We start from the raw sequence: 22719 nt of genomic DNA, 5'->3' as shown, positions 1-22719 counted from the left end.
CCGCTGACCCTTCACGGTTCAGCAATGTCAATTAAACACAATGCTGACACCTGTGGAGACAGACTCCCAGCCCCACTGCCAACGATATGCAGCACTTAGCAGCCAGCTCACTCACACGCTGTCCAGGTCGATGAGCTGACTCTGTCTCTCGTTGCCTTCGGTGGTCAGGAGGTCTTTAAAGTCTTTGATCTGCTCCTCCAGCTCGGGGTTCAGATTGAACTCAGCAGGGAACTCAGAGATCCAGTACCTGGAAGAAAGGCCGCAGGAAGAACAGCAGACGGATGAAGCTGTACTGGACGCTGAAAATAGTCTGAGTTTGTGCAGCTTGAAATGTTTCATAAATCTATTTTTCTGGATCGTTACTTTTGCTGCTAGGTGAAAATAGAAAAGTTCGATGCAGTGCAAGAGGCGCTCCATGTTAAATTTAACATGGAGTGTGTTGTGAAAGTGTTCACAATCCATTTTTCACATTAAAACCACAGTTTAGTGTGAAAATTGTCAACTGGAAGAAACATGATAAAAACAGAGCTGGGCTGTCACTTATTACTGAGAAGTTAATTGTGCTAATGCTAAAGCACTACGCTAACATAAGTGGTAGCTAATACTAAAACATTACACAAACATGATATTTAGTGGATGCTAATGCTAAAGTGATAGAACAACCCTGCATTTAAAGGATGCTAAAACGTGCTAATACAGTATTTACTGGAAGCAAATACTAAAGCAAAGAAACAACACGGCATTCAGTGGAAGTTAATGCTAAAATGCGCTAACTTCAATTCAACTTATATCTGCCTTTGAAAGACCACAACCCTCATGCACCAATTAAATTTTGACATTATAGTTTACACTTTCGATAATATCCTCAGATATTGTGTTTATATCATCTTCTCTATGGTCTGTGTTTTATTTTATTCCTGTACATTTTATGCTTTGGAAGCAAAAAATCTGAGAAAATGTGAGAAAAGGAAACAGAAGTGCAGCATAAGCAGAATATAAATGTCTAACTACTTTAAAAATTGTTAACAGTCGTTACCAAAAACCTCAACACAGATGTCTAATAGTGCTTTAGAATTTCTGCAGAAAAAATCATTTAGGGGAAGCTAAGTGTGCTAAGCATTTTCAAAGTTAGCAAAAGCACCAAACAACAAATTAGCTCTGCTATTAGCGAATTAGGGGATTGGTGGAAATGTGCTCACAACTGTAAAAAAAATAATAAATGTACAAATAAAAATCTGAAATGTGTGGAGTGCTGTTTCAGTTAGTCTTTTTTACTCCCTCTAAAGTTTCCCAAATATTACTTATTGATTCTATTGACCAATACTCAGTGCATCCAGAGAGCAGAAAACAGAAAAAAATGAATATTTAGTTTTAATACTTCTTACACAGAAATCAGAATCTGCAAAAAAAAAAAAAGAGATATCAGTAGATTAGAAATTTATAAGTTCTGTGATTGGAGATTGGACCCTTAATCTCTAATCAGATTTAGAATATTTGAGCTGATCTTCAATAAAATCCATCCACCGTTCAGCTTGTCTTTTATAAAATTGCTCTAGAACGCATCAATGTTTATACTTGTAACATGACAAAATGTGTAAAAGTTCAAAGGGTGTGAATATGTGAAACACTGTGAGGCAAAAATGAGAACGAGGAGGCTAATTAAAGAACGAGCATGAGAAGAAAGTAAACGATGACAGCTTTGACAGACGAGACAAAAAAAAAGACAACATGAGATCATTATCAGAGAGAGAGGAGAGATCATTACTTGACAAGGTGGCATATTCTCGTTCGACGTTCCTCGGTGCAGCTCTCCTCTCGGGATCTTGTTAAGTTAAGATGTAAAAATCTGTTTCGGGTTAAATACACAAGGACAGAAGAAACTAAGGCTTTTAGTTGAACGTATGTTTAAATCCTAAAATGAGGTTTGCAATTAACAGCTCTGTGTGTTTGTAGGCAGACACCAGAAGGGAAAACATTAAATGTACGCAGATGTCAAAGGATACTGAAGCACAAGCTTCCTGGCCATGTCGGTGGAAGGGATGTACCAGGGATGCATCATGAGGAACATGCGGACCAGGGAAGCGTCCTTCAAAGTGCCTTTCTCATCTTGAAAAACAAATCAGGTTTAGTCAGAATGTGCCAGCTACCAACAGCCTGTACTTACTGCCAATAAAAGCCACATGAGTAATTTTTTTTCTGATGAGGTGAATGACGAACCGAAGGCTTGGATGCAGGCCTCCACCAGCTCATCCACCGTGGCAGACTGCTCTGATAGAATGGACTCCATGGTTCCCTCCATTCTCTGTGCTCACCTCGCTTCCTCCAGTCTGGTTGGAATCTTGTGGTGCTCACTGAAAGGAGAAGGATCAGAAAGTGAGCAAAAGACTCAGACCGTCTGAAGTCAACACAACCGGAAAACACCTTTACATCAGCTGTGACTGGAATAGTTCCACTTCCTGTGAGGAGTTTAAAAACGGGCGTAAATGTCTTGCTAACTTTGCATTTTAAATGATTTAGTTGCTTCTGAACATGAGCTGACGTGTGGCAGACGATGCTGTGTTTGAAGGTTGAAAAGCTTTACTTCAGTGTCCAAACAGAGCAAAAAGGGGACAGTGGCTGATTTTCATGCCTTTGTGATGATAGATAAGAGCAGCTTCACATGCAAGTATCAACCGATCTGCCAAAATTACAGAAACCACGACTGATCAATCGATGAATCCTAACTTTTAGTCCATGTCGACAGTGACACGGATTATGAGCCAATACAAACATCGCCTACTTAAGAAGTGCTTACTCTGCGTTTTTGCTTGAAACGATGTATGAAAATGACAATAATGGTCAATAAATGTTATATCATGACAACTGCAACAGTCAATTCATCATAGCATTTCAGGAGAATAAGAATTTGATTCATTTTTGTTTTGTTTTAAATAAAAGTTATAGGTTACATTATGCATATTACATTACACAAAGTGTTTAATTTAAAGATCATGCTGATTGTAGTCAACCTAGATTTTCTTTTTCATCATGAAGACATCCTTACTCGTCTCCCTGAACTCCAACCTGCTAGATCAGGTGTGGGCTGTGAAGGTGATGAATAGATCATCAACTTGTCTCAGCCTACCAACCACTGCTCTCAAACGGTCCGCTGTGACTGTGGTTCAATTCAATTCTGAAATATTCCACACAGTGATAATGCAATTATGATTACAGTAAATAGATTGAGCGGCTTTAATAAATAGCCAATGAATCTTTTTACATAACCACATTACGCATATGCATTCATTCTGAATGAGATATTTTGATATGAGGCAACAGTCTAAACCATCCTTCCATGCAGTTCCACAATCAAGACGTATCATCGCCCCTTTAAAATACCAGCATATTTTTAAGCTTTCTAAATAAAATGCATAAAATACATTAAAATGCAGTGTTTATATTAGTAATCTTTTCTGTTGACATAAAAATGTTGTCAAGCATAAGATGATTAGAAGACAATTTATGAACATGCCTCTGTGACTCAGGCAACATGAGCTTGGGTTTTTTCCCTGCCACTGCGGAGGATCGTGGAGAAGGAAACACTGGCGGACCCACAGAGAGCCTGACACTGAGGGAGGCCAGGCTGTGGATGGCCCTTCAGGAAAGCTAATCACTCTTACACGCATTGCACCAAGCACATAGCAGATAATCATCTCTGTGAAAAGGTTAAATAATTGTTCTGCCTTACAGCGTAGCTAAACCACGCACTGGGGAAGCAGTGCATTACCTCACTTCTCATACCATTTTATCTTCGCTCATCTTGACTGATGTCTATTTGTGTCAACTGTAATCTGGGTAACTGTTTAACCACAGAGCACACTGCCTTGAGCTTTTTGACATTCTGTCCCCTAACACAAACACTCTCACACACTCAGACACACAATTCTTCAATTTATTTTGGGAATTTAGGGGAGTTTTCACACCTGATAGTCTGGTAGACTCGTATCCATTGGGGACCAAAACTGTAACATTTGTTACATTTTCAGGTGTTTTGCTTTGCTTTTAAACTGGACTGTGTCAGTTGAGCCAAACTCCTTGAAAAGCCTGATCCTCCACCCCTTGCCTTTGGTGGCGCTGTACCAAGAACCACTGAAGGAAGCAACATGAAAACCTCTTAAGAAGACACTGAGCGCAAATTCCTTCTTCAGGAAATGCAAAACAGAAATGGAGTAGCATCAGATTTTGACAGTTACAGGATTTCATTTTCATCTCTGTCAGAAAACTTCAAACCATTTCTCCCACTAGTTGTTTTGGTTGTATTTACCCAGAATCCCCTGCAATCTAGTCTGCTTCCTCCTTTTTTAGCTCACTCCAGTCTAGGTTTGTAGGAGGACAGAGTTTGCTTTTTTGGTCTGCATCAGAGTTTGATTGTGATGTCACACCCTCCCAAATGAATTACAGTTCACTTTAAGTGGACTAATCAGGCCTGGTGTGAATGCACCCAATGTGATAAAGCAGTACATAAAACTGTTTTCGAAATAAAATCTGACATGTACATTGTATTCAATATTCATTTCACTTCACCTTGATGACTCAAAATAAAACTTCTTCAAACCAATGGACATAACAGTACAATCCAGCTGTGTGTAATTTATGTCAGTTGTGCTGGCTATTCTGATTCTGGCCCCTGAGGTTTGTTAGAGACCATCATCATTTCCACTGAGCAGTACAGCACAGGTTGCTGGGGTTCGGTACGCTGTTTCATGGTCCAACGATTTCAGGATGTTTCCACCTCCAGTTGGACTCTCACTAGGCAGAAAGGGTTAAACCCAACACCTGACATTATGTCACACTAGTGACGAGAAACGTGACTTGCCAGTTTGACGTAATGTAGGTGTTTGCGTGACAAAAGTACATTACAAACTAGCATGTCTTGTGCTTGTCACAAATAACGATGCTTTCAAAAGTTGCAAGATGACAGCTTTCTGGGAGTGGACTTGGCAAGGAGGCCTTGCAACCGCAAAGACTTGGAGGTAGTCAACAATGTCAAAAGGTCAAAATGCCAGTGGAAACGTGGTGGTCAGCAATATTAAGGAGAGTTAGATTCTAAAATGCCAACAAGAAATTTCGTCATTCAATATTGAGGAGGATTTAAACATGCTGTACTTCTGAAGTACAGCATGGCTTAATCTAGGCCATGAATGCCAAAGACCAGTCAGAGGGAATTGTGCTTCAACACACCTGAATCAGATCTCTGAATTCCCTCATCAGTTGTCCTTCAGCTCTGCAGAGGTCTTGTATCGAGACATTCATTTGATTCAGGCATGTTGGAAGGTATGCATCTCAAGGCTGGAGGATAGTAGCTCTAAAGGATTGTGGCTTTGCTGGTCAGCCGATATAAGAGGCTAACGATATCCACTGTTCCAAATGAAAGAATACAGCTACAAAAATGTACAAATGAATATGTGCTTACACAAGTTGACTGACTTTATGACTGAACTTTGGATACAGACATGACAAGCTATGTGCAAGGCTGATAGAAAACCACAGCACAATCAGCAGGAAACCAACATTCAGTCTGCGGACGTGGAACTTAACTGATATCATAGTCTTACCAACATGCCTAAAAAAAGAAATGCCTGCTGCATTTTTTGTTCTCAATTCGATTATATTGACTCAAAATGCTTGTCGGAGTAAAATTCACTTCCAAATTATCTCGGCTGTTGTCCTGTCTTTGATGCAGATTACATCACTGTCCACTGGCACAGACCAACATGAGAGAAACCCCCTTGGACTCGTTTTCTGTAAAGTGGCAAAGTTTAGCAACAAAACCACCAACACCACGCCCCTGCGGCCGCAGCTCTTAACGGACGGCCTGTCGACGGCGAGGCTTGGTGAGCGTGAGAAGGGTGTGATAAGTGTGTGTACACATCAATTGTGCCTGACACAATGAAGCCTTTCACTGCGCTGCCTCTGCCGCAACACGGTGGGTGGACACGCTCAATTACAGGCCTCCGCAAGCTGCCACGGCCGCGCTCGTGTGTGCGGGGACGCTCGGAGGAGAAAACAGAGAAAAAGAGGGAAGTGTGACCTGAAAGCTTCAGCGTCTCTGCATCACGCTCATCAAAGGGAGAGAGAGACGACGGAAACCACTGTTATGATAAAAACAGAGAGCTAAACTAGTCAGCTGCAGATGTGTGATTTTGTACCCAGTTACAGAAAAGATTACACTGTAAGAAAACTAGAAACTAGAAACAAGAGCTGCCCACAGGAAGCATGTTTGAGCTATAGAGCTGTGCTCCACTGAAGAATGAAACCTCACAATAAAAATACCACCGGCTGTGTTAGCCAACCATTATCTGAGCTCCAAGATCTAATCTTACCAGTACTGAACAAATTCAGGGCTTCTTCTATTTTTAATTGAACATTGTATTTATTACAGGAAAACAGCTTTCCAGACCAACCCGGCTCTACGTGACAATATTTAAACCTCAACAAGTGCCATCAAACAAAACGTCACTGAATCTTTTACATCACCATGGAGGAATCTGCTGTGAAGAATTGTTTTAATTTAGCTGATTAATGGAACCTTTAAGTTCCTCCCACAGCATCTCAGTTCAGACTTTGAATAGGCAACTGCAAAACTTTCACTTTCAGAACTAGAATTGCATACGCCAATGGATTCACAAGCTTGGTCAAACATGTTAAAACAACACAACTCTAATTTGTTCACTCAGTGCAATTGGGAGTACAGCAACCAATGTAAAACAAATGAAACAAACTGGCAACAATACGGCGACTACCATGAGTAGCAAAACAAAACAAAATGGTGGAAGCATCAACAGTTCAGCCAACAAACTTGAAGGCAGATATCTGGAAATATTTTTGGATATACTAAACAGGAAGTCAGCAGTGAACTGGATAATAAGAGTCGAATGGTGAAATAATGTGGAAGCAAACCATCATTTCTAGACTGGCTGATTGGCTGATTTTGAGGCCATTATTGTTTGTCCACACATTACAAAAGAAGTGCCATATACTGAATTTTATAGGTGAAGTTTTGGTGGCTTAAAAATATTTAAATTATTGCATTTTTGTATTGGTAAGGTCATGTTAAATAAAAAGCACATGATTAAATTGACGGCATCAGGTTCGATTCTTCATGTAAGTACTGGTGTTTCTACTACTCAGTTAGTGTCTACTATTTGAAGCTTTAGTTCTGTCTTCCATATCCAAGTAAAGCTGATACTACATGATAACCTTAACTGACTCGAAAATCAAACTGAATTGAAAATCAATCGAAGTGAATCGTGAATCGAATCGATTTGGGAATTCCAAATTGATACCCAGCACTAGTAGTTCCTAATTGGTTTGGATGGATTCCTCCCCCCATCATGAAATAAAAACATTTTAAAGCTAAACTGAGGAAATCTGGTCAGAAGGCAGCATTGTGTAACTGACAGCGCTGTCTGAACAGAGACGGAGGAAAGTGATGTGTGCTCAGCCATAATCATCATTAACGATGCGGGGAAATCTAGATCTGAAAGGTTAGGGCACTTCAGTGACGAAATGAGCCGACTTCAGAACAGCGTGTTCTCGTGGCTGTGGAAGCATTTGAAGCGTAGGACTCTTCTCTCAATAGCTGTGATAGTGCAGACACACAGGGACCAAGGCTGCTTTTATCGGAAGCAGTCTGACACGGCGGCACAGCCTGTGCCCGTCGTGGTGATGATGCCATCTCGCCGTTCCGTGCAAGAACATCATCCATCACCGAACTGACAGCAGCGCTTTATCACAACCAGGAGAACAATTCTCCCAAAGTTCTCAGGAGGCTTTACTCTGACTTATTCTTTGACAGTTTTTCCCCTTTTTATGTTCTGTAATTTTGCTTTTGTTTCCACAAAAAGAGCGAGTGAAGGTGGAGCAGGCGACGAGGGGCTTTGGTGTCATCCACGGTTGCCTGGTGACAGCAGCCCAGGGCCATCGATCAGGCAGATTAAGGGGTGGGATGGGGCGCAGCGGGGATGGCTGCCTGGTCAATCCACAGCACACTGCTGCCTCACTGGACAATGAAAATGTCACATCCTCTGGCTGGACACAGACAGATACACTCTGACCGTAGCCTTTGTCATTTCGGCTGTTTCAGAGGAACTCTTTCGGTTCTTCTGTCTACTTTCATCATGCAGAAACCTGTGACTTCTACCATCTGTTTTCCAGATACAGTTATTTGCTGCTCACAATTGTTTGCTTAGATTTTTTTTAAAAGCTATGCGCGATACATCAACATATTGGCTGCATCACATCAAACTGTGCCATAACGTGCTGTATTGTTTTGCGACATATTCCCTCTGCCTATATCTCATATCTTCTATGTTATACGGTGATGTGTTATTTTGTTTAATCTTTTATTTTTAATCAATCCGTATTGTATCACTTTGCTATGGTTTTTTGCATTGAATCATATTACACCAAACTGTCTTTTATTATATTGCAATGCATCCCATGTTTTCATTCAATTAGGGCATTGACATCGGTATCAGCCAATATCAGTCATTTTTTAACACATTGGTAAGTAAAATTAAGTAAAATTGGGCCGATATTAACAATCGATGTTTAGTTCCATCTTGTTGCTGTGTTTCAACAGGCACAGGGGGCAGTCGATGTTTAGTCATGTGACAGTGACAGTGATGTGACAGGATTGTGAGGTATTCAACTGAAGGTGAGAAGCAATATTGTCATTGTGGTTGTTGTTTTTATTTAACAGTGTCATAATGGTGGAGAAATTTATACAATATCTGTAAATATCAGCCCTAACTCCAAATATCGATATCGGCCCATATATGCATATCAGTGCATTCCTATTCTTCTATTTATTTAATCATTTAAAAACCCATGGGCTTTTAAAAGTATTCAAACGAGTTCAGTGTTTCACATTTTTATATCATTTTACAAGGCTTTACTCTTGTTTGTATGATACACCAGCAGAAGGTGATACACCAACTGTACATTGGTCAGGTGTAGCTTGGTTTTCAGCTGCAGACAGAACCGCCTCCTGCTGCTATTAAGTCTGCAGCTATTTACAGTAGGTCAATAACTATGCTGCTTTACCCATTTAGAGAGGGAAATAGTTGGCCATTTTTACATCTGTGGATGCAATTTTTCAGTTGGATTTAGGTCTGAACTTTGACTGGGCCATTCTAACACATCGACAGTCGAGCTCTAGCAGGATTCCTTCCAGGATTGTCATGTATTTGGCACCATCCACCTTCCCAAAAACTCTGACCAGCTTCTTGTCAGTGCTGAAGAAAAGCATCCCTGCAGCTTGATGCTGCCACTACCATTAGACATTATGAGAATGGTATTTTCAGAGTAATATGCAAAAACAATTATGTAATGCTAATAGGTTCTAATTTGACCTCATTTGAACACAGTAGCTTCTTCCTCATGTTTGCTCTCTCCCCATGCAGGTCATGTGGAAAACTTCAAATGCAACATTTTTATGATTTCCTTCTTGCCGCTCTTCAACAAAGACATGGACAACGGTTGTCCTCTTAGTAGATTCCTGTGAATTTCTGCAGTTCCTCCACAGTTACCATGGGCTGTTCAGCTGCATCTCTGATTATCGCTCCCCTTGTGTTCCAAATAAATGTACCCTAATTATCAGTTAGGTTTGTTCTGAGGTCAACTGGTTGCACCACATTTGATTTAGGGGTATCATTACTTCAGTTATGCTCCACTTTGTAGTAGCCTGCCAAATCAAGTCTCAATTAAACCCTTTGAAGTCTGTGGCTGTAGTGTGATAAAACATCAAAATGTTGAAGAAATACTTTTGGAAGTTATTGTCCTGTCCTAATAGCAAACTGCAACGTAGAAGTTTGATATTAAAAAAAGGCAAGAGAGTATAAATCATTCCATTACTGTGTGAAGAACAAAACTCCAGCTCTGACTAATGACATGACAGTCACAAACACGCAAACGATTCTATCTGTCTTGGTATTGGTTTTTCCATAATGAGCTTATTTCCACACTTGTACATCCCCTGAACAAAGTACAGCCTCCATGCAGTCATTAATGAATTCGTTTTGATTTCTCTCCCTGGTGTTAGGTTTTACCAACACTGACATATGCTTTTGTGAATAATGGTTTTGAGCCAAATAGCAGATGTGTATAAATAAGATCTTAAATGAGTCATACTCCTGGTAATATTCCTGGTCTTCCAAATGTGAGGGTGTGATGTGGTTTATTAATACTCAGAAATTGGATATAAACCCAGCACAAACAATAACAGAAACGAAAGCATTGCTTGTGAGTAAATGGATCAAATGACCTTGCTAGGTTCTTAGCATTTTTTATGAAGTTTGCTAACAATTCTGTACAAATTAGCCACATCCAAACTGAGGTTTACTGGGGTTAGTCCCTGAGCTAAGAAGAACTAGACCTGGAAATAAAAAATCAGTGAATCCTAAAAATGCTTATAACTGCCTTTTTTAAAACCTTTTTTAAACCGTTAACATACTTTAATATGCATTAATATGCACAATGGAAACCATCTTAGCACTGCAACAGAAGCTAGAACTCATAATATTCCTAATTCAATAGCACTTAGCTTCCCAAGATGGATTTTCCTTTGATATGCTGAAAAGAATCTGTGAATAGGCGAGATTTCTGTGAATAATTTGGCTTTAAATTCTACAGAAACACGAGAATCGTCAAATACTGAACCCCAAACAGCTGTGGGCCCAGGGTATGTCAGGCAGTAGAAGTGACTTGAAAACTGTTGTGAAGTTTTCACTTGACAAAAATCAGGTGAACAATATAAACAGTCTGATGTGTAAATCATGTTTGCTAGGAGACACGTCTGATCACACTCCTCTACCAAACATCTGTTTAAAGTTAGCCAGGTAGATTCAGGCTTCCAGCAGTGGCTTCGCTCCACATCTAGACACTTTTAGAGTTTTTTTATTTTATTTATTTTATTCTGTGACTAGCTCTGAGCTTTATTAGCTTGATTGTTCAATTCTTGACTGTATGTTGTTTTCTTTACAACTTTGCAATATTCTGGTTTTATTATGCAAAGCACCTTCAAGCGTTTAGCTGACGAAAAGTGCTATACAAATCAACTGCTGGCTAGTTCTGCTCATTTTTAACTGTATAAAGGTTTAATTTTCAGAACCAGAACTTTTTAAAGCACCTGCTGTCACATGATAATAATAAAGTATAGCTGAACAGTTCAAACCTGATAAAAATGTTGCTGACGGGTAACTTCAACAAGGATATGAACCATTTCTGGAATCAAATATAACTGGGACTATGAGTTCACAGTAATTCTGAGTTGGGGACATAATCTCATCCTCTTGTCCTAATCGAGTGAATAAGCTATACAAGCACCGCATTTATCAGAGCACATAGGCAGACTGGACTTATCTCTGGCCTAACACCCTCCAGTTAGTCTCAGGAAGTTGTAGTGAGAAGCTACATGACGGCACAGATAGAGTTGTCCAGAAAAGACCACAGAGCAGCAGCAGAAGGTATGGATCTATTTACAGACTGCAAGGTACTGAGAGCAGGAAGAGAAATATTTCCTTTTCCCTGGACACGCAGAGTACAACGCTGGTGGGGGATCACCGGCTGCAAACACAGATTAGCAGCCGCCGTTCTTCCTCAGGGAAGGGAGGAGGGAAAGAGAAGGACGGAGAGAGCTTCAGCTTATTCCAACATGGAAAACGGTTGGCTGAAGAGGAAGAGAAAAGAAACCCAAAGGCTTCGGAATGATAAAAACCCTAGAAGATGATGAAAAGCTACTCGGATGTGTTTGTTAAACAAATCATTTTCAATAAATTTGGAATAACAGAAGGAAATGATGGAGAATAACATGCAAATTTAATAAGGTCCTGCTGGGACGTGACAGCTGGGAGCTGCACGCTCTAAAACAACAACGATAAAAAAAAAAAGAAAACAAAACTGAAAAGTCACGCCACATGTTTCACATCTGGCACACTGTAATATTTCTCATCTCTGTGCTGTGACTTTACATGACGCGTGGGGGAGGGACAGCAGCACGTTCTGGTAGAGAAGCCAACAGTGCATCTTTGTGTCACAGCGCTTTGTTTTCAGGGCCTTCCTGCTCAAATGTCTGTCCGTTAAAACAGATGTGGGGAGTTTTTGCTTCGTGACAAATACCGGAAGGGTGTGTGAGTTCATGAAATGTGGAGGGTGTATGCGCCTCTGTGCACTTAAAAAAACAAACAAAAAAAAGAAGTTAAACTTAGTTCACGCGTTATTCTGAATTGGTGTCAAGACTTTTTGACTGTGAGATAAGGCCTGGTGGCATATTGGGCAACGGAGCAAACATGAGATATGGCGTCTTGCGACACAGCCGGTCTTCTCGGTGAACCCTACGCTGCTCAATCTCAGAACTCGCCTCCTGCGTGCCTCTGCAACGCCTCACTGTGGAATCTCACTTCCTGTTGTGACACAGGCTTTCTTCTAACACTGAAGATTTTAAAGTCTAAAGTAGCACAGTCAATGTTGAAAGATTAAGAATCAGTCTTATATGTTGGTCTGACATTTAAAAGTAATTGACCCCCTTATAGATGTCTTCCAATGTCCGACAAAGATAGCCTGACCAAATACACAAATTACTTTTCAATTGATGATTGTATTTATTAAGGTATCCAAATCAGTCTGACCCTGTGTGAGAAAGAATTATAATGTCCTTAAATCGTGTGGCAACTTGCAAAGTGTTTCTTATACGATTATAGAGTAATTTAGACCAACTCTTCTTTGCAGAATTGTTTTAGTTCAGTGTTTTAGCAGTGTTTCCATCCAATTGTCATGCGAATTCTGAACAAACTTTTAAAAAGTTGTAAAAAAATAATAAGAGGGAAAAAAAGTGAATTAATTTCCTTCTACTTCTTTGTGTTAAATTCAGCCAGTCTGCAATTTTGCCAGATGCTGATGTAACAGGAAGTTGAGGTTGCTAGCTCTGTGCATGGACCACGCATTTCAGAAGAATGCAGAGATGGTTCAGGAATGTGCTGCTGTTGGCCAAGTTGTAGTTGTTATTGGTGATGTTACACGCTGCGCAGAGACCTAGAGCAAAACATTTTATTCTATTCACTCTAACAGCAGAAACAGCAGATCAGTCATGTGATGTCAGACCCTAAATGTGTTTCCATCTTCTCTCAACTTTTTCTGAAAAGCCAAAACCATCCCCAGCGATTCCATCAACCTTTTCTAATGCACATAAAGAACATTGATGGTCACATGGCTACTGGAGGATATCTGACCAACGGTTTCTTTAGAGTCATACTACAGTATCTCGGTTAGATTAAGCCCCATCTTTAGCTAAGCCACTCCGATACCTTTGTTTAGTATTTTAGAGCAAATGAAGGCGGAAATGTTGGTGTTCTTTGGATCATTCTCCTTGAGCTTAAAGGTCACAAACTAAAGGCCGGACATTCTTTTTTAGAATTTTGTGTGAGCAGAATTCATGGTTCCATCATTTCCAGCAAGTTGTCTTGTCCTAGGTACGCTTTTCTCTTAATGAATTGGTGTGTTTGTTTTTACCTGATGAAACTGGATAAAAATCTTCTTTTTCTAGCCTACAGAATAATTTCCTTAAAGCCTTTGTGTTCTTTTTGGTCAGCCATGCTTTTGGCTTTGGAACAATGTTGTAGATGATGTCCAGTCTTTTTTTCTTCATTGTTCAATCATAACTAAGAGAAGTGCTTTAGATGTTGCTCTGGGTTCTTTTGTGATCTCCTGGATAAGATGTCAATGTGCTCTTGGGGAAGTTACAATATTCCGGCCACACCTGGGAAAGTTTGTCAATGTTCTGTGTTTTCCAATTGTAGCTATCAGCTCTAACTGTTGGTTGGAAACTTGAAGCCTTAGAAATACTCTTTCCAGATGGATAGATGCCAGTGATCTGCCTTCTTCATGGAAACAAATGGGCATATTTAAGTTATATATTGATTCTACAAGTCTGGCAGTAATCGGGTCGCAGAGTGGCCAAACTAAAAAAGATTTAAGAAGATGGGAAATAACTTGTTCACAGGCCAAGGTTGTTTAAAAGGTTTGTTCTCTTTAACTCATCATTTAAACACAGCTTTTTGCATTTGATCATGCTATTCTCTGATTTTGAAATGTATTTGAAAGGAGGCACTGCACAGTAGATCTGGTGCAGGATTAGGTACAGGCAAATCATCCAGTCACTCTCACACACTCTTTTCTTCTTAGGAATCCCTGTGGTTTTCAGGGCAATCACAAAAACATGTGCATTTTGAGGCTAACCTGTTGAAAGTGAGATTTCATCAGTTTCACTTCCTGCTGCCTGTCAGGGTTCTCTGCAACAATCACTCTGGACTTGTTCAGAAGTGAACCCTGCACATTTCTCATTCAGCGGGTCCGGGTTCAGTTACGGATGCTTCCTGTTTGTGTATTCATCCCCTAAAAACGCCTTGCAGCCCTTGATTGGAGCCACAAATCCCTCCGTTTCCTGTACACATAATGCACTACTGATTCGGCAGACTTCCATGAAATATGGAGAAGGCTGCAGGCGGGCGGTGCAGTCGTGCAGAGTCAGAAGAGAATTTCATTGTGATTGTTGGTGCAAGGCCCACTTCGGCTTTCGGTTCCCTTTGTGAAAGTGGACGCCCAACACCTGTAGCACAGATCGGTGCCAGTCAGCTGAAACTTTAACCAAGCCCCATCTAATAGCCACCATCGCAGTAATTAACTGCCTGGAGTAATTACTTGCTTGACTTAGTTAAGTTAATTGTGTTTAACTCTGACTGATTAAATTTACGCATCGGTTTGATTTAGGTTTGTTGGAGCCTGAAACTATCCCGTCTCCACTGTCTCCCGCTAATGCTGAATCTGCTCCAGAGAGGAGAAAAGACAAGCATACAGTACCTTCAAACTAGGGGTGCAACAATAGATTGATTTTCTTAATTTTGGGAAATTGCCGATCAACTGATGCTTACCTGAGAATCCGACCTCATCAACCCATCTGCACAAGTCTGAAAATCATTCACTGCCCCGTCCAGCAGGTCATGTCTTCATGTGTGTGGTTAAGAAAAGTCTCCCCACTGTTGCCAATTTAGCAACTTTGTTGCTATATTTTAGCGACTTCACGGACAAAAAAATTGGTTTCAACCAGTCAGATATTTTAAAGATTGGTGATCGACCACAAAACTGCAATTGGTGGACCTCTACTTTGAACTCTGAACTTTTTCTCAAACTTCTTTATTTTACTGTGATTTTAAGGCATAAACTTTGACTGGATCATTCCAGCATGAACAGCGTGATGCTTCCACCTCCATATTTTATAACATGGCTGATGCGTTGAGAGTATTGCGCCATCTTAGTTCTAGTGTTTTTCATGCAGACCACATTGCTCCTTTTTTGGTCTTTTCTGACCAGAGAACCTGCTGTCCCCTGCCTGGCCTGTGGCAAACAGGAAGCAGGACTTACTGTGGCATTTTTATTTGTAAATGTCCAAGGTCAGATATGTGGTGTTGCTATGTCAACAGATTCATCCACCTGAATTGTAGACAACTTCCACTCTCCAAAGTTACCATGGGATAAACTCCTCTTGCCTGGTTTGTTGTCTTAGACAGACGGCTATTTCTTGGTACATTTATAGTGCAGTTCTCTTTTTATTCAGACTGAAGGATTTGAGATTTTCAATGCTTGGGGAACTGTAAACAAACAATCATTGTATTTTCACTCAGGTGTCCGCTGATTGATTGTGCATGTGGGTTAAAAGACTTTCTCAGAACATGACACATGGCTCATTTTTGAGATTTTTATTTACAAAAAAAATAATAATAATACTATTTTTTCTCTCCTACATAGTTTTGTACTACTTTCATTTCTATCACATAAAGTTCCCCAGAAATTCAATAAGGTTTCTGGTTGTGGCATGACAACATGAGGAAAAACTTAAGGGATGTGAATATAAGTCACTGTATCTGACCTACGCTCCCATCCCACGGTGACGCCACATTAAAAAACAAAAAAGGAGAACTCTGACTCTACATACAAGACATCACAAAGTTCCCCTGTGATGTTTGATTCTCAGTACGGCTGTTGTTCTGCCAACATGGTGGGAGTCAAACTAAATCTGACTCCAGCTCTTCCTACGCTTGTACATTCTTATTTCTGCAACAAAAATCTATTCTCCAAAAAAATCAACTCCAAACAAATAGCAAGAGGAGAGGCTCAGATTCAGGTGTATTGATTGCTGGAAATGAAGGGCACAGTTCCAGGACCTGAAACAATTGGGTTAGCAATTAAAAAGCCAGCAGCCAGCCGCAGCTCGCAGCCGGAGCGTCGATCCCACCGATGACCAACATCCAGCCCACGTGTCTGAGCGTGCTGCTGTCTGTCTGCTTTCTGGGATGGCTTTACTGCTGTGTGGATCGATTTCTGCCTCGCTCCTTTCTCTTCACCTCCTCGTTCCAAATCTGTTTCTAGTGGTCGGCCGCCATGCAGAGACAGGCTTCCACGATGGAAACCAATTATGGCTGGATTTCCTGATAAGTGCAACACTGCGGAAGGTTGAGGAGGAGAGAGAGGAGGATGAGGCTGGGAAGCTATGCTAAATATCAGGGGTGGCTGCTTCAGAGGCCGTCAGTAATTGCTCTGCGGCAGCAGAGGCGAGCCAGCAGGAACGGAGATGCAGAGTTTTTGCTTTGTGAATCTCCTCCCCGCATTCTGCCGGCCGACTGAGTCCCTGCGAACCCGACCTTTTTGAAGCAGCCCGTATCTTTCAAGTCAAGGACCACTTGAGGGCTGGGGATGCGTGAGATCACAGAGGCCACGGGCGGCTCTGAGGTGACGGCCTATCAGACGAGGCCGGCGCGTGAGGGAACGGGTTTGCTTCCTGCTCTGCTGACTTGTCGGTGTGTGAGTGGGCAGGCGGCGTCTGATGGTTAATGCGGCGCGGCAGCTTCATTTGCATCCTCTGAATCAGACGCTGGCCTGGATGAACGGGCGCACAAAAGCGAGTTTGTTCCGAAATTCTAAATAGGCGCGGATAATCAGCAGCTGCACTGGAAATAACAAAGTGACTTTTCCGCCTCGCAGGAGGAAGAGACTACAGCTGTCGTCATGGTAATGATGAGAGCCTGGCCCTATGCCGTACGGATGTCAGGACTGGTTAAAAACATCTGGTCACCAACAGGTAGAATTATGTGAACACAACCTCCAGTAATCAAAGTTTGGCATTAGGAATGCACCGGGCCAATACCGATAACCAATATTGCAGTTATGGCCAATAACCTACATATACCAATATTATATATATTTCCCAAATCTTTTGACACTGAAAAAACAACCAATTGCTGACACTGCTTCTCTCCTTCGGTTCAACACAGCCTAATCTTACGCTGCATCACTATCACATGACCAAACAAATACCACATGATCACTCAAGGGTCCACTGATTTATCAACACCACTTTCCTTCATTTAGAAAGGAAATGAAGGAAAGTGGTGATCGACCGATGCGTTCATGTGAAGCCGATCTTATCCACTGATCTTATCTACCTCAGCAAAGGTCTAAATATCATCCACTGGCCTCTTCTGCTCTCCCATGAGGTTTGACTATTTTATTGTTTAAGATCCTAAAACAATTTCTAAGTTCAGTTTATTTACTTCATTTGTAACATTTGATCAAAACTATTAAGTCTGTCTAATTTCTAAAAGACAAAGTAAAAATGATTCATGTGTTTTTAGGCTACACACAGCAATATTCAAAACTTTCTTTACATTGTTAAACGCTGATTACTTCTCAGCTTTGTCAGCTTACTTCTTTTCATAAAGGTATTTGGGCTATAATTTTTAATTTTTTTATTTATTTTTATTTTTATTTTTTTGCAAAATTTGCTTACATTTTACTGATGAATAATATTTTGCACTCACACATGTGTAGCTGGTTCCATATTGCAACAATGTGTGGTCACACCACAGAGCTAACCATCTGGAACCAGTGCAGTGAAAGCACATGGTAAACATGTGCCACATACAGCTTCACACCTGAGGCTCAACAGATCTGAAATCAGCCTGAGCTGCCAGTCTGCATTGGTCAAGTCACGTTTTATATTGGTTCAAGCCATTCTGAAGCCCATGAACCCAAGCAAAGTTTTAGTTCTCCGTTATTGTTACAGTGATAAAGTTCAGTTAGACGTCAGATTGTTTGATGTATAAAAAAATCTATAGAAGTTAATTTAAAAAAATATATTTAAGATATAAACCAGTATTTTAAATTTGTTTCAAAAGGTTGCCAGGAGATATCTCAGACTTATATTAATCAAGTATCTTCAAAAATCGAATCTGAAGAAGCCTCTGGCTGAAGACATGTTAGCGGGTTACGCTAACGTCTTACTGCCTGCTAACAGCTCCAGGTGGTAAAAACATGATGTAACAGGAACATGTGCTGGATGACCCCCAGTGGCGCAACTGCATATTATTCAGGTGGATGCGAAAACATAAATCGGCGCCCCCCACCCCCCAACGGAAGGAACTTCAGGGTGAAGGAGCGACGCTCACCGCCCCCACCCTCCCCTCCAGACGGGGTTTTGGCGCCCCCTCTGGTGCTGCGCCCCTATGCGTTGCATACGCTGCATACCCACTTTTTGCGCCTCTGATGACCCCAACTCTGCTAAACCATTTTTTTTTTCATTTGAATTGTGTTGTTGTCTGATCAGAGGCAGAAAAAAAAAACAGAAGAGGGACAAGGATAAAAGTCTTTCAAAGTGACTGACAGGTAGTAGGTGAGTTATTTCAGTCTTTCAAGAGGGGGCTTGTAAATATTCAGGTTAGCTAAAGTTAGCGGTAAAATGTTGTCTTTAAACTGTGTACTGTAGTTTGAGGTGTTTGGAGGAGCTGCAATGTGTCCGCATGCATACACACCTCAGAAAGTACTTAGCTGCTACCCTAAATACGACTTGCGGTTCAGATATTTTATGAGGTTTTTTTTTTTTTAGATGCTAACTGATCACCTAGAAACTTCAACCAGAAACGTTCAAATGTGTGTAAAAGGCAACATACTCCTTCCAGTGTATTCCACTCAAGTTATTTCTCAGGAATGTGGCATGTTATGTTTCACTACTCAAGGAGACTTTAAATAGTCATAAATAATGAGGTAGCTTCATTTTTTTCACACACTATAACTCCTGCCATCTGCAAAATAAACAGTGACACGGCAAAAAAATGTAAGCACTGTTAAGTCGAGGCCATCTCACCTCATTTTACAGCCTGAGAACAATGAGTTGTTTGTTTTTCTTTTGTTGTTGTTGTTATTGTTGTTTTTACGACATACCGTAACGTAAAACTCGAGAATTGCGGGAGGTTGCCACGACTGTAATCCCGTTCAAACGTCCACACAGACACCCAGTTACAAGTGAAAATCCCCGCACTGGAGCAGCTCAACATTCAGCAGGATAACACTGCGGGTGAAGCTGGCATTCAAACATGCTTCCTAATCCGTCTCTGCGCTGAGGGTGGCGGGAGAAAATCACCTTAAATCACCACAAGCAAAGCGCGTCTGCAGCCTTGCGTAGGGAACAAGTCCCGTCTGATTGAGGGAGCAATTCAGGTTTAACCTTTTGTGCTGAATTTAAGCAGCCAAGGCGAAAAAATAAATAAATAAATAATAATAATAATAATAATAATAATAATAATAATAATAATAATAATAATAATAATAATTAATAACACACAATAATGAAGAGCTGGAATTTATTGCAATTAACAGATCCAACTTGAAGAAGCCGCCTCTAATTTTAGGAACAGACCTGCTTTCCTCCATCACCACTGGGAGCTCTGCTCAGAGCCCATTAAGCAAATTTCCATATTCTGACAATCATAAAGCAGGTTTATGTGTCTTATCAGTGCAGCCGCAGCACCCGAGCATTCACATTATGGCTGTTGGAAGCCATAAAGTTAATGTGTGCATGCGGTCATTCCTGCACACAACAACCACCAGTCACCAGGTGATTTTGCGCGCGCGCGTGTGTCCGTGTGTGTGCGTGCACACTCCACCATCACTGACTCTGAGCAACAAGTAGATCCATATAACAGTAACCTCCACTCACACATGCAATGCCTGATTTAATCAACCTATAGAAAACACGGACGCAGAGACACGTCCAGCCGTGATTATCCCGAAACAAACCTCTGGATCGACAGAGACGTTCCAAATAACAGATCCGCACAAGAAAGTGTTAAGAGATGATTCTGTGTCTGCATGAAAGACGCACGAAGTGGCGTCAGTGTGTGCACTAACAGGCAAGTTGTGGTCCGGCGCTTACCTTCAGAGTTCGCGGGGTCCCATGCTCCGGGAGGACGGGCTGCAGAGGGAACAGTGGTGGATGAGTTTAGCCTCACATCACAGCGTCAGCTCGGCCACCAACTGGGAGCTCAGGGACCTGCTGGTCGCTCACAGGCGGAATGCACAACGAGTCATCAGGCGATTTCCGCTCGGTTCGCTCCTCTCAGAGTTGGTACTTGTTGTTCTGTCGGGTCATGCGGCTGCTTCTTTTTAATAATTCTTATCAGCTCTTGAGAGATTTAAAAGAAGAAAGAAAAAAAAAAAGCCTACACAAAGTGCTGTGATGCTGACGCACTCGGAAGCGACTTGGTGTGGGTGTGTGTTGGCGTGCCGCTGAGCTCGGCCATCGGCTCGCAGCTGGAGCGCCTTCCAGCTGTGCGACCGACAGATCGCAGTGCGGAGCCACAGTCCCGCCTTCCGGCAGCACCGCGAAGGCACCGCGCTTCAGTCCGCGTGCGAGGCGGCCTGCGAGCTCCACACGTATACATACACACATACTTACATACATACGTACACATACACACATACTTACATACATACGTACACATACATGTACACACCGCGGCGGTTGAAGTACGCTTAACACCAGAGGGAGTTTGTATAGCGGGAAAGTTACAAAAGTACCGAGTTTTCTCCGTTTAAATCGTGCGCTGAACGGTTTTTATTCCAACACATAATACGGTTTTCTTGTCGGCTGTTTTAAAGTGCGATTTGAAAAACATTGTCGCATTAAATAGGACTTTATTTTAGTTATTTTCCATTTGAAATATTAGGATGCACTCTAAGAAACACAGCAACCTGTTACTACATCAGATCTGCCCCTTCGCGTCACGTCACGTGTTGCATTCATTGAACAAGAGAATGAAGGAGAATTGCGTTTTAGGGAGATTTTTTTGTTGTTACATTCTGAATGTAGTGATTAAGTAGTTATCTACAAATAGATGGTAAAAGCTTATTTATTATTATTTTTTTTTTTATTAGACTTTCCCAAAAGATGGGGGACTTATTTTAGATAGCTTGGCTATTTTATCTTTTATGTTCATCTTTTATGTTGGCTACACTTATTGTTCATACCCCTTGGATAGTAAATTTAACGTAGCCTTTTAGTTTTGACAATTATCTTAAGATTGGAAGTAATATAATTTTGCATCAGCTAGAGAATTTGTGGAAGAAGCAATTTTTTTAAAGACACTTTTTTATGCATAGTAGATTTATATTGTTTTGTTATCTTTTGAGAAATGCCTGTCTCATTTCCTACCTGACAGAAAGGTCTTGTTTTAATTAAAATAATTTTTAATCTCAACCTGTCAGGTATGAGGACAATTTGGGGCTTAACCTTAAACACATTGCCAGCAGAGGGCGCTAAGATATAACTTCCATCGATTGTTTATCCAGTCTGTCAGAGGAACCCAGAGACACACAAGACAGAGCACATGCATAGAAACTATAATAATTATTTAAAGATTCATAGCATAAAATATTCTGAGAACATGTGAGGCCATTAAGATATTCACTTAATCCTTGTCTTGTTCAAAATGATGTTCATTTCCAAGTAATTTGATTTACCAAATGCATTTTACAATAAGATCTAACTGGCTAATGAAATACACACAAGGTTTTTTAATGTACAAAGAAATAAAATATTATATTTTTTATACAAATTAAATTTGTTTTACTAAAACTTGCTGGGAAAATATAAATTCAATAATGACTGTAAATAGGAAAACATCATAATAAATAAGCAGTGATGTTCTGATCATGCATTCTAGAAACCTGGGTAAGGTACAGGTCAATGACAAAAAAAAAACAGAGAGATGAAGCAATGTCCACTCAGGCTCGTTTACTGTGAAGCTGCTCTTGCAATCCACCAGAATAAAAAGGGAACTAACTTTGTAAAACTGAGCTGTCAGTTTTTTTGGAAGATTGTTAGTGCTTAAACATTAGCTAAACATTAGTTACCATTGATCACAGTTTTTATTTTGAGGTTGAAAAACAAAATGACAGTGTAATTGTGAAGAAAAAAAACAACAACAAAAACATTTATTTACAAAAAAACATGATGGGTGGAATGATGTGAAGCTAAAAACAAATGGTGTTTGAAAGGAGTCACATAGGTTTCTGCTAATTTGGAGTCTAAACTCTAATTTAGAGTCTAAACTCTAAGTTAGAAATCAAATGTTTCCTGCCTCAGTAAATCTTTCATACTGACCACAATAATAATTCAACAATTTTTGCAACTTGTCAGTGTTGTGTTCAAGACCACCTAACCCGAGACCAAGACAAGACCAAGACCAGAGTGTATCGAGACCGAGACAAGACCAAGACTTTTGGGGTCCGAGACCAAGTCAAGACCAAGACCGAGGGAAGTCGAGACCGAGTCAAGACCAAGACCAGCGGCCG

At 40.8% G+C, this 22719-nt stretch overlaps 1 protein-coding gene across 3 annotated transcripts in view; it reads right to left on the bottom strand.

The window, feature by feature from the left end:
* Positions 1–20767, bottom strand: part of LOC103140618 (RAS guanyl-releasing protein 2) — a 60526-nt gene extending 39759 nt beyond the window's left edge. The window contains exons 1-5 of one of the 3 annotated variants that reach the window (XM_007555850.2): positions 20300–20767; positions 2218–2351; positions 2004–2106; positions 1766–1822; positions 116–247 (exon numbers count right to left, since the gene is read on the bottom strand). In XM_007555850.2, coding sequence (XP_007555912.1) covers positions 116–247; positions 1766–1822; positions 2004–2106; positions 2218–2299 — 374 coding nt within the window. In that variant the 5' untranslated portion in view covers positions 2300–2351; positions 20300–20767. The remainder of the gene's footprint in view (positions 1–115; positions 248–1765; positions 1823–2003; positions 2107–2217; positions 2352–20299) is intronic. The other 2 variants (XM_007555851.2, XM_007555852.2) reach the window with 2 other exon arrangements.
* Between the last annotated feature and the right edge of the window lie 1952 nt (positions 20768–22719).

This window comes from Poecilia formosa, unplaced genomic scaffold (genome assembly GCF_000485575.1).
Source record: "Poecilia formosa unplaced genomic scaffold, Poecilia_formosa-5.1.2 Scaffold73, whole genome shotgun sequence".
Taxonomy (NCBI): Eukaryota; Metazoa; Chordata; class Actinopteri; order Cyprinodontiformes; family Poeciliidae; genus Poecilia; species Poecilia formosa.
This window is presented reverse-complemented; position numbering and strand designations above follow the sequence as displayed.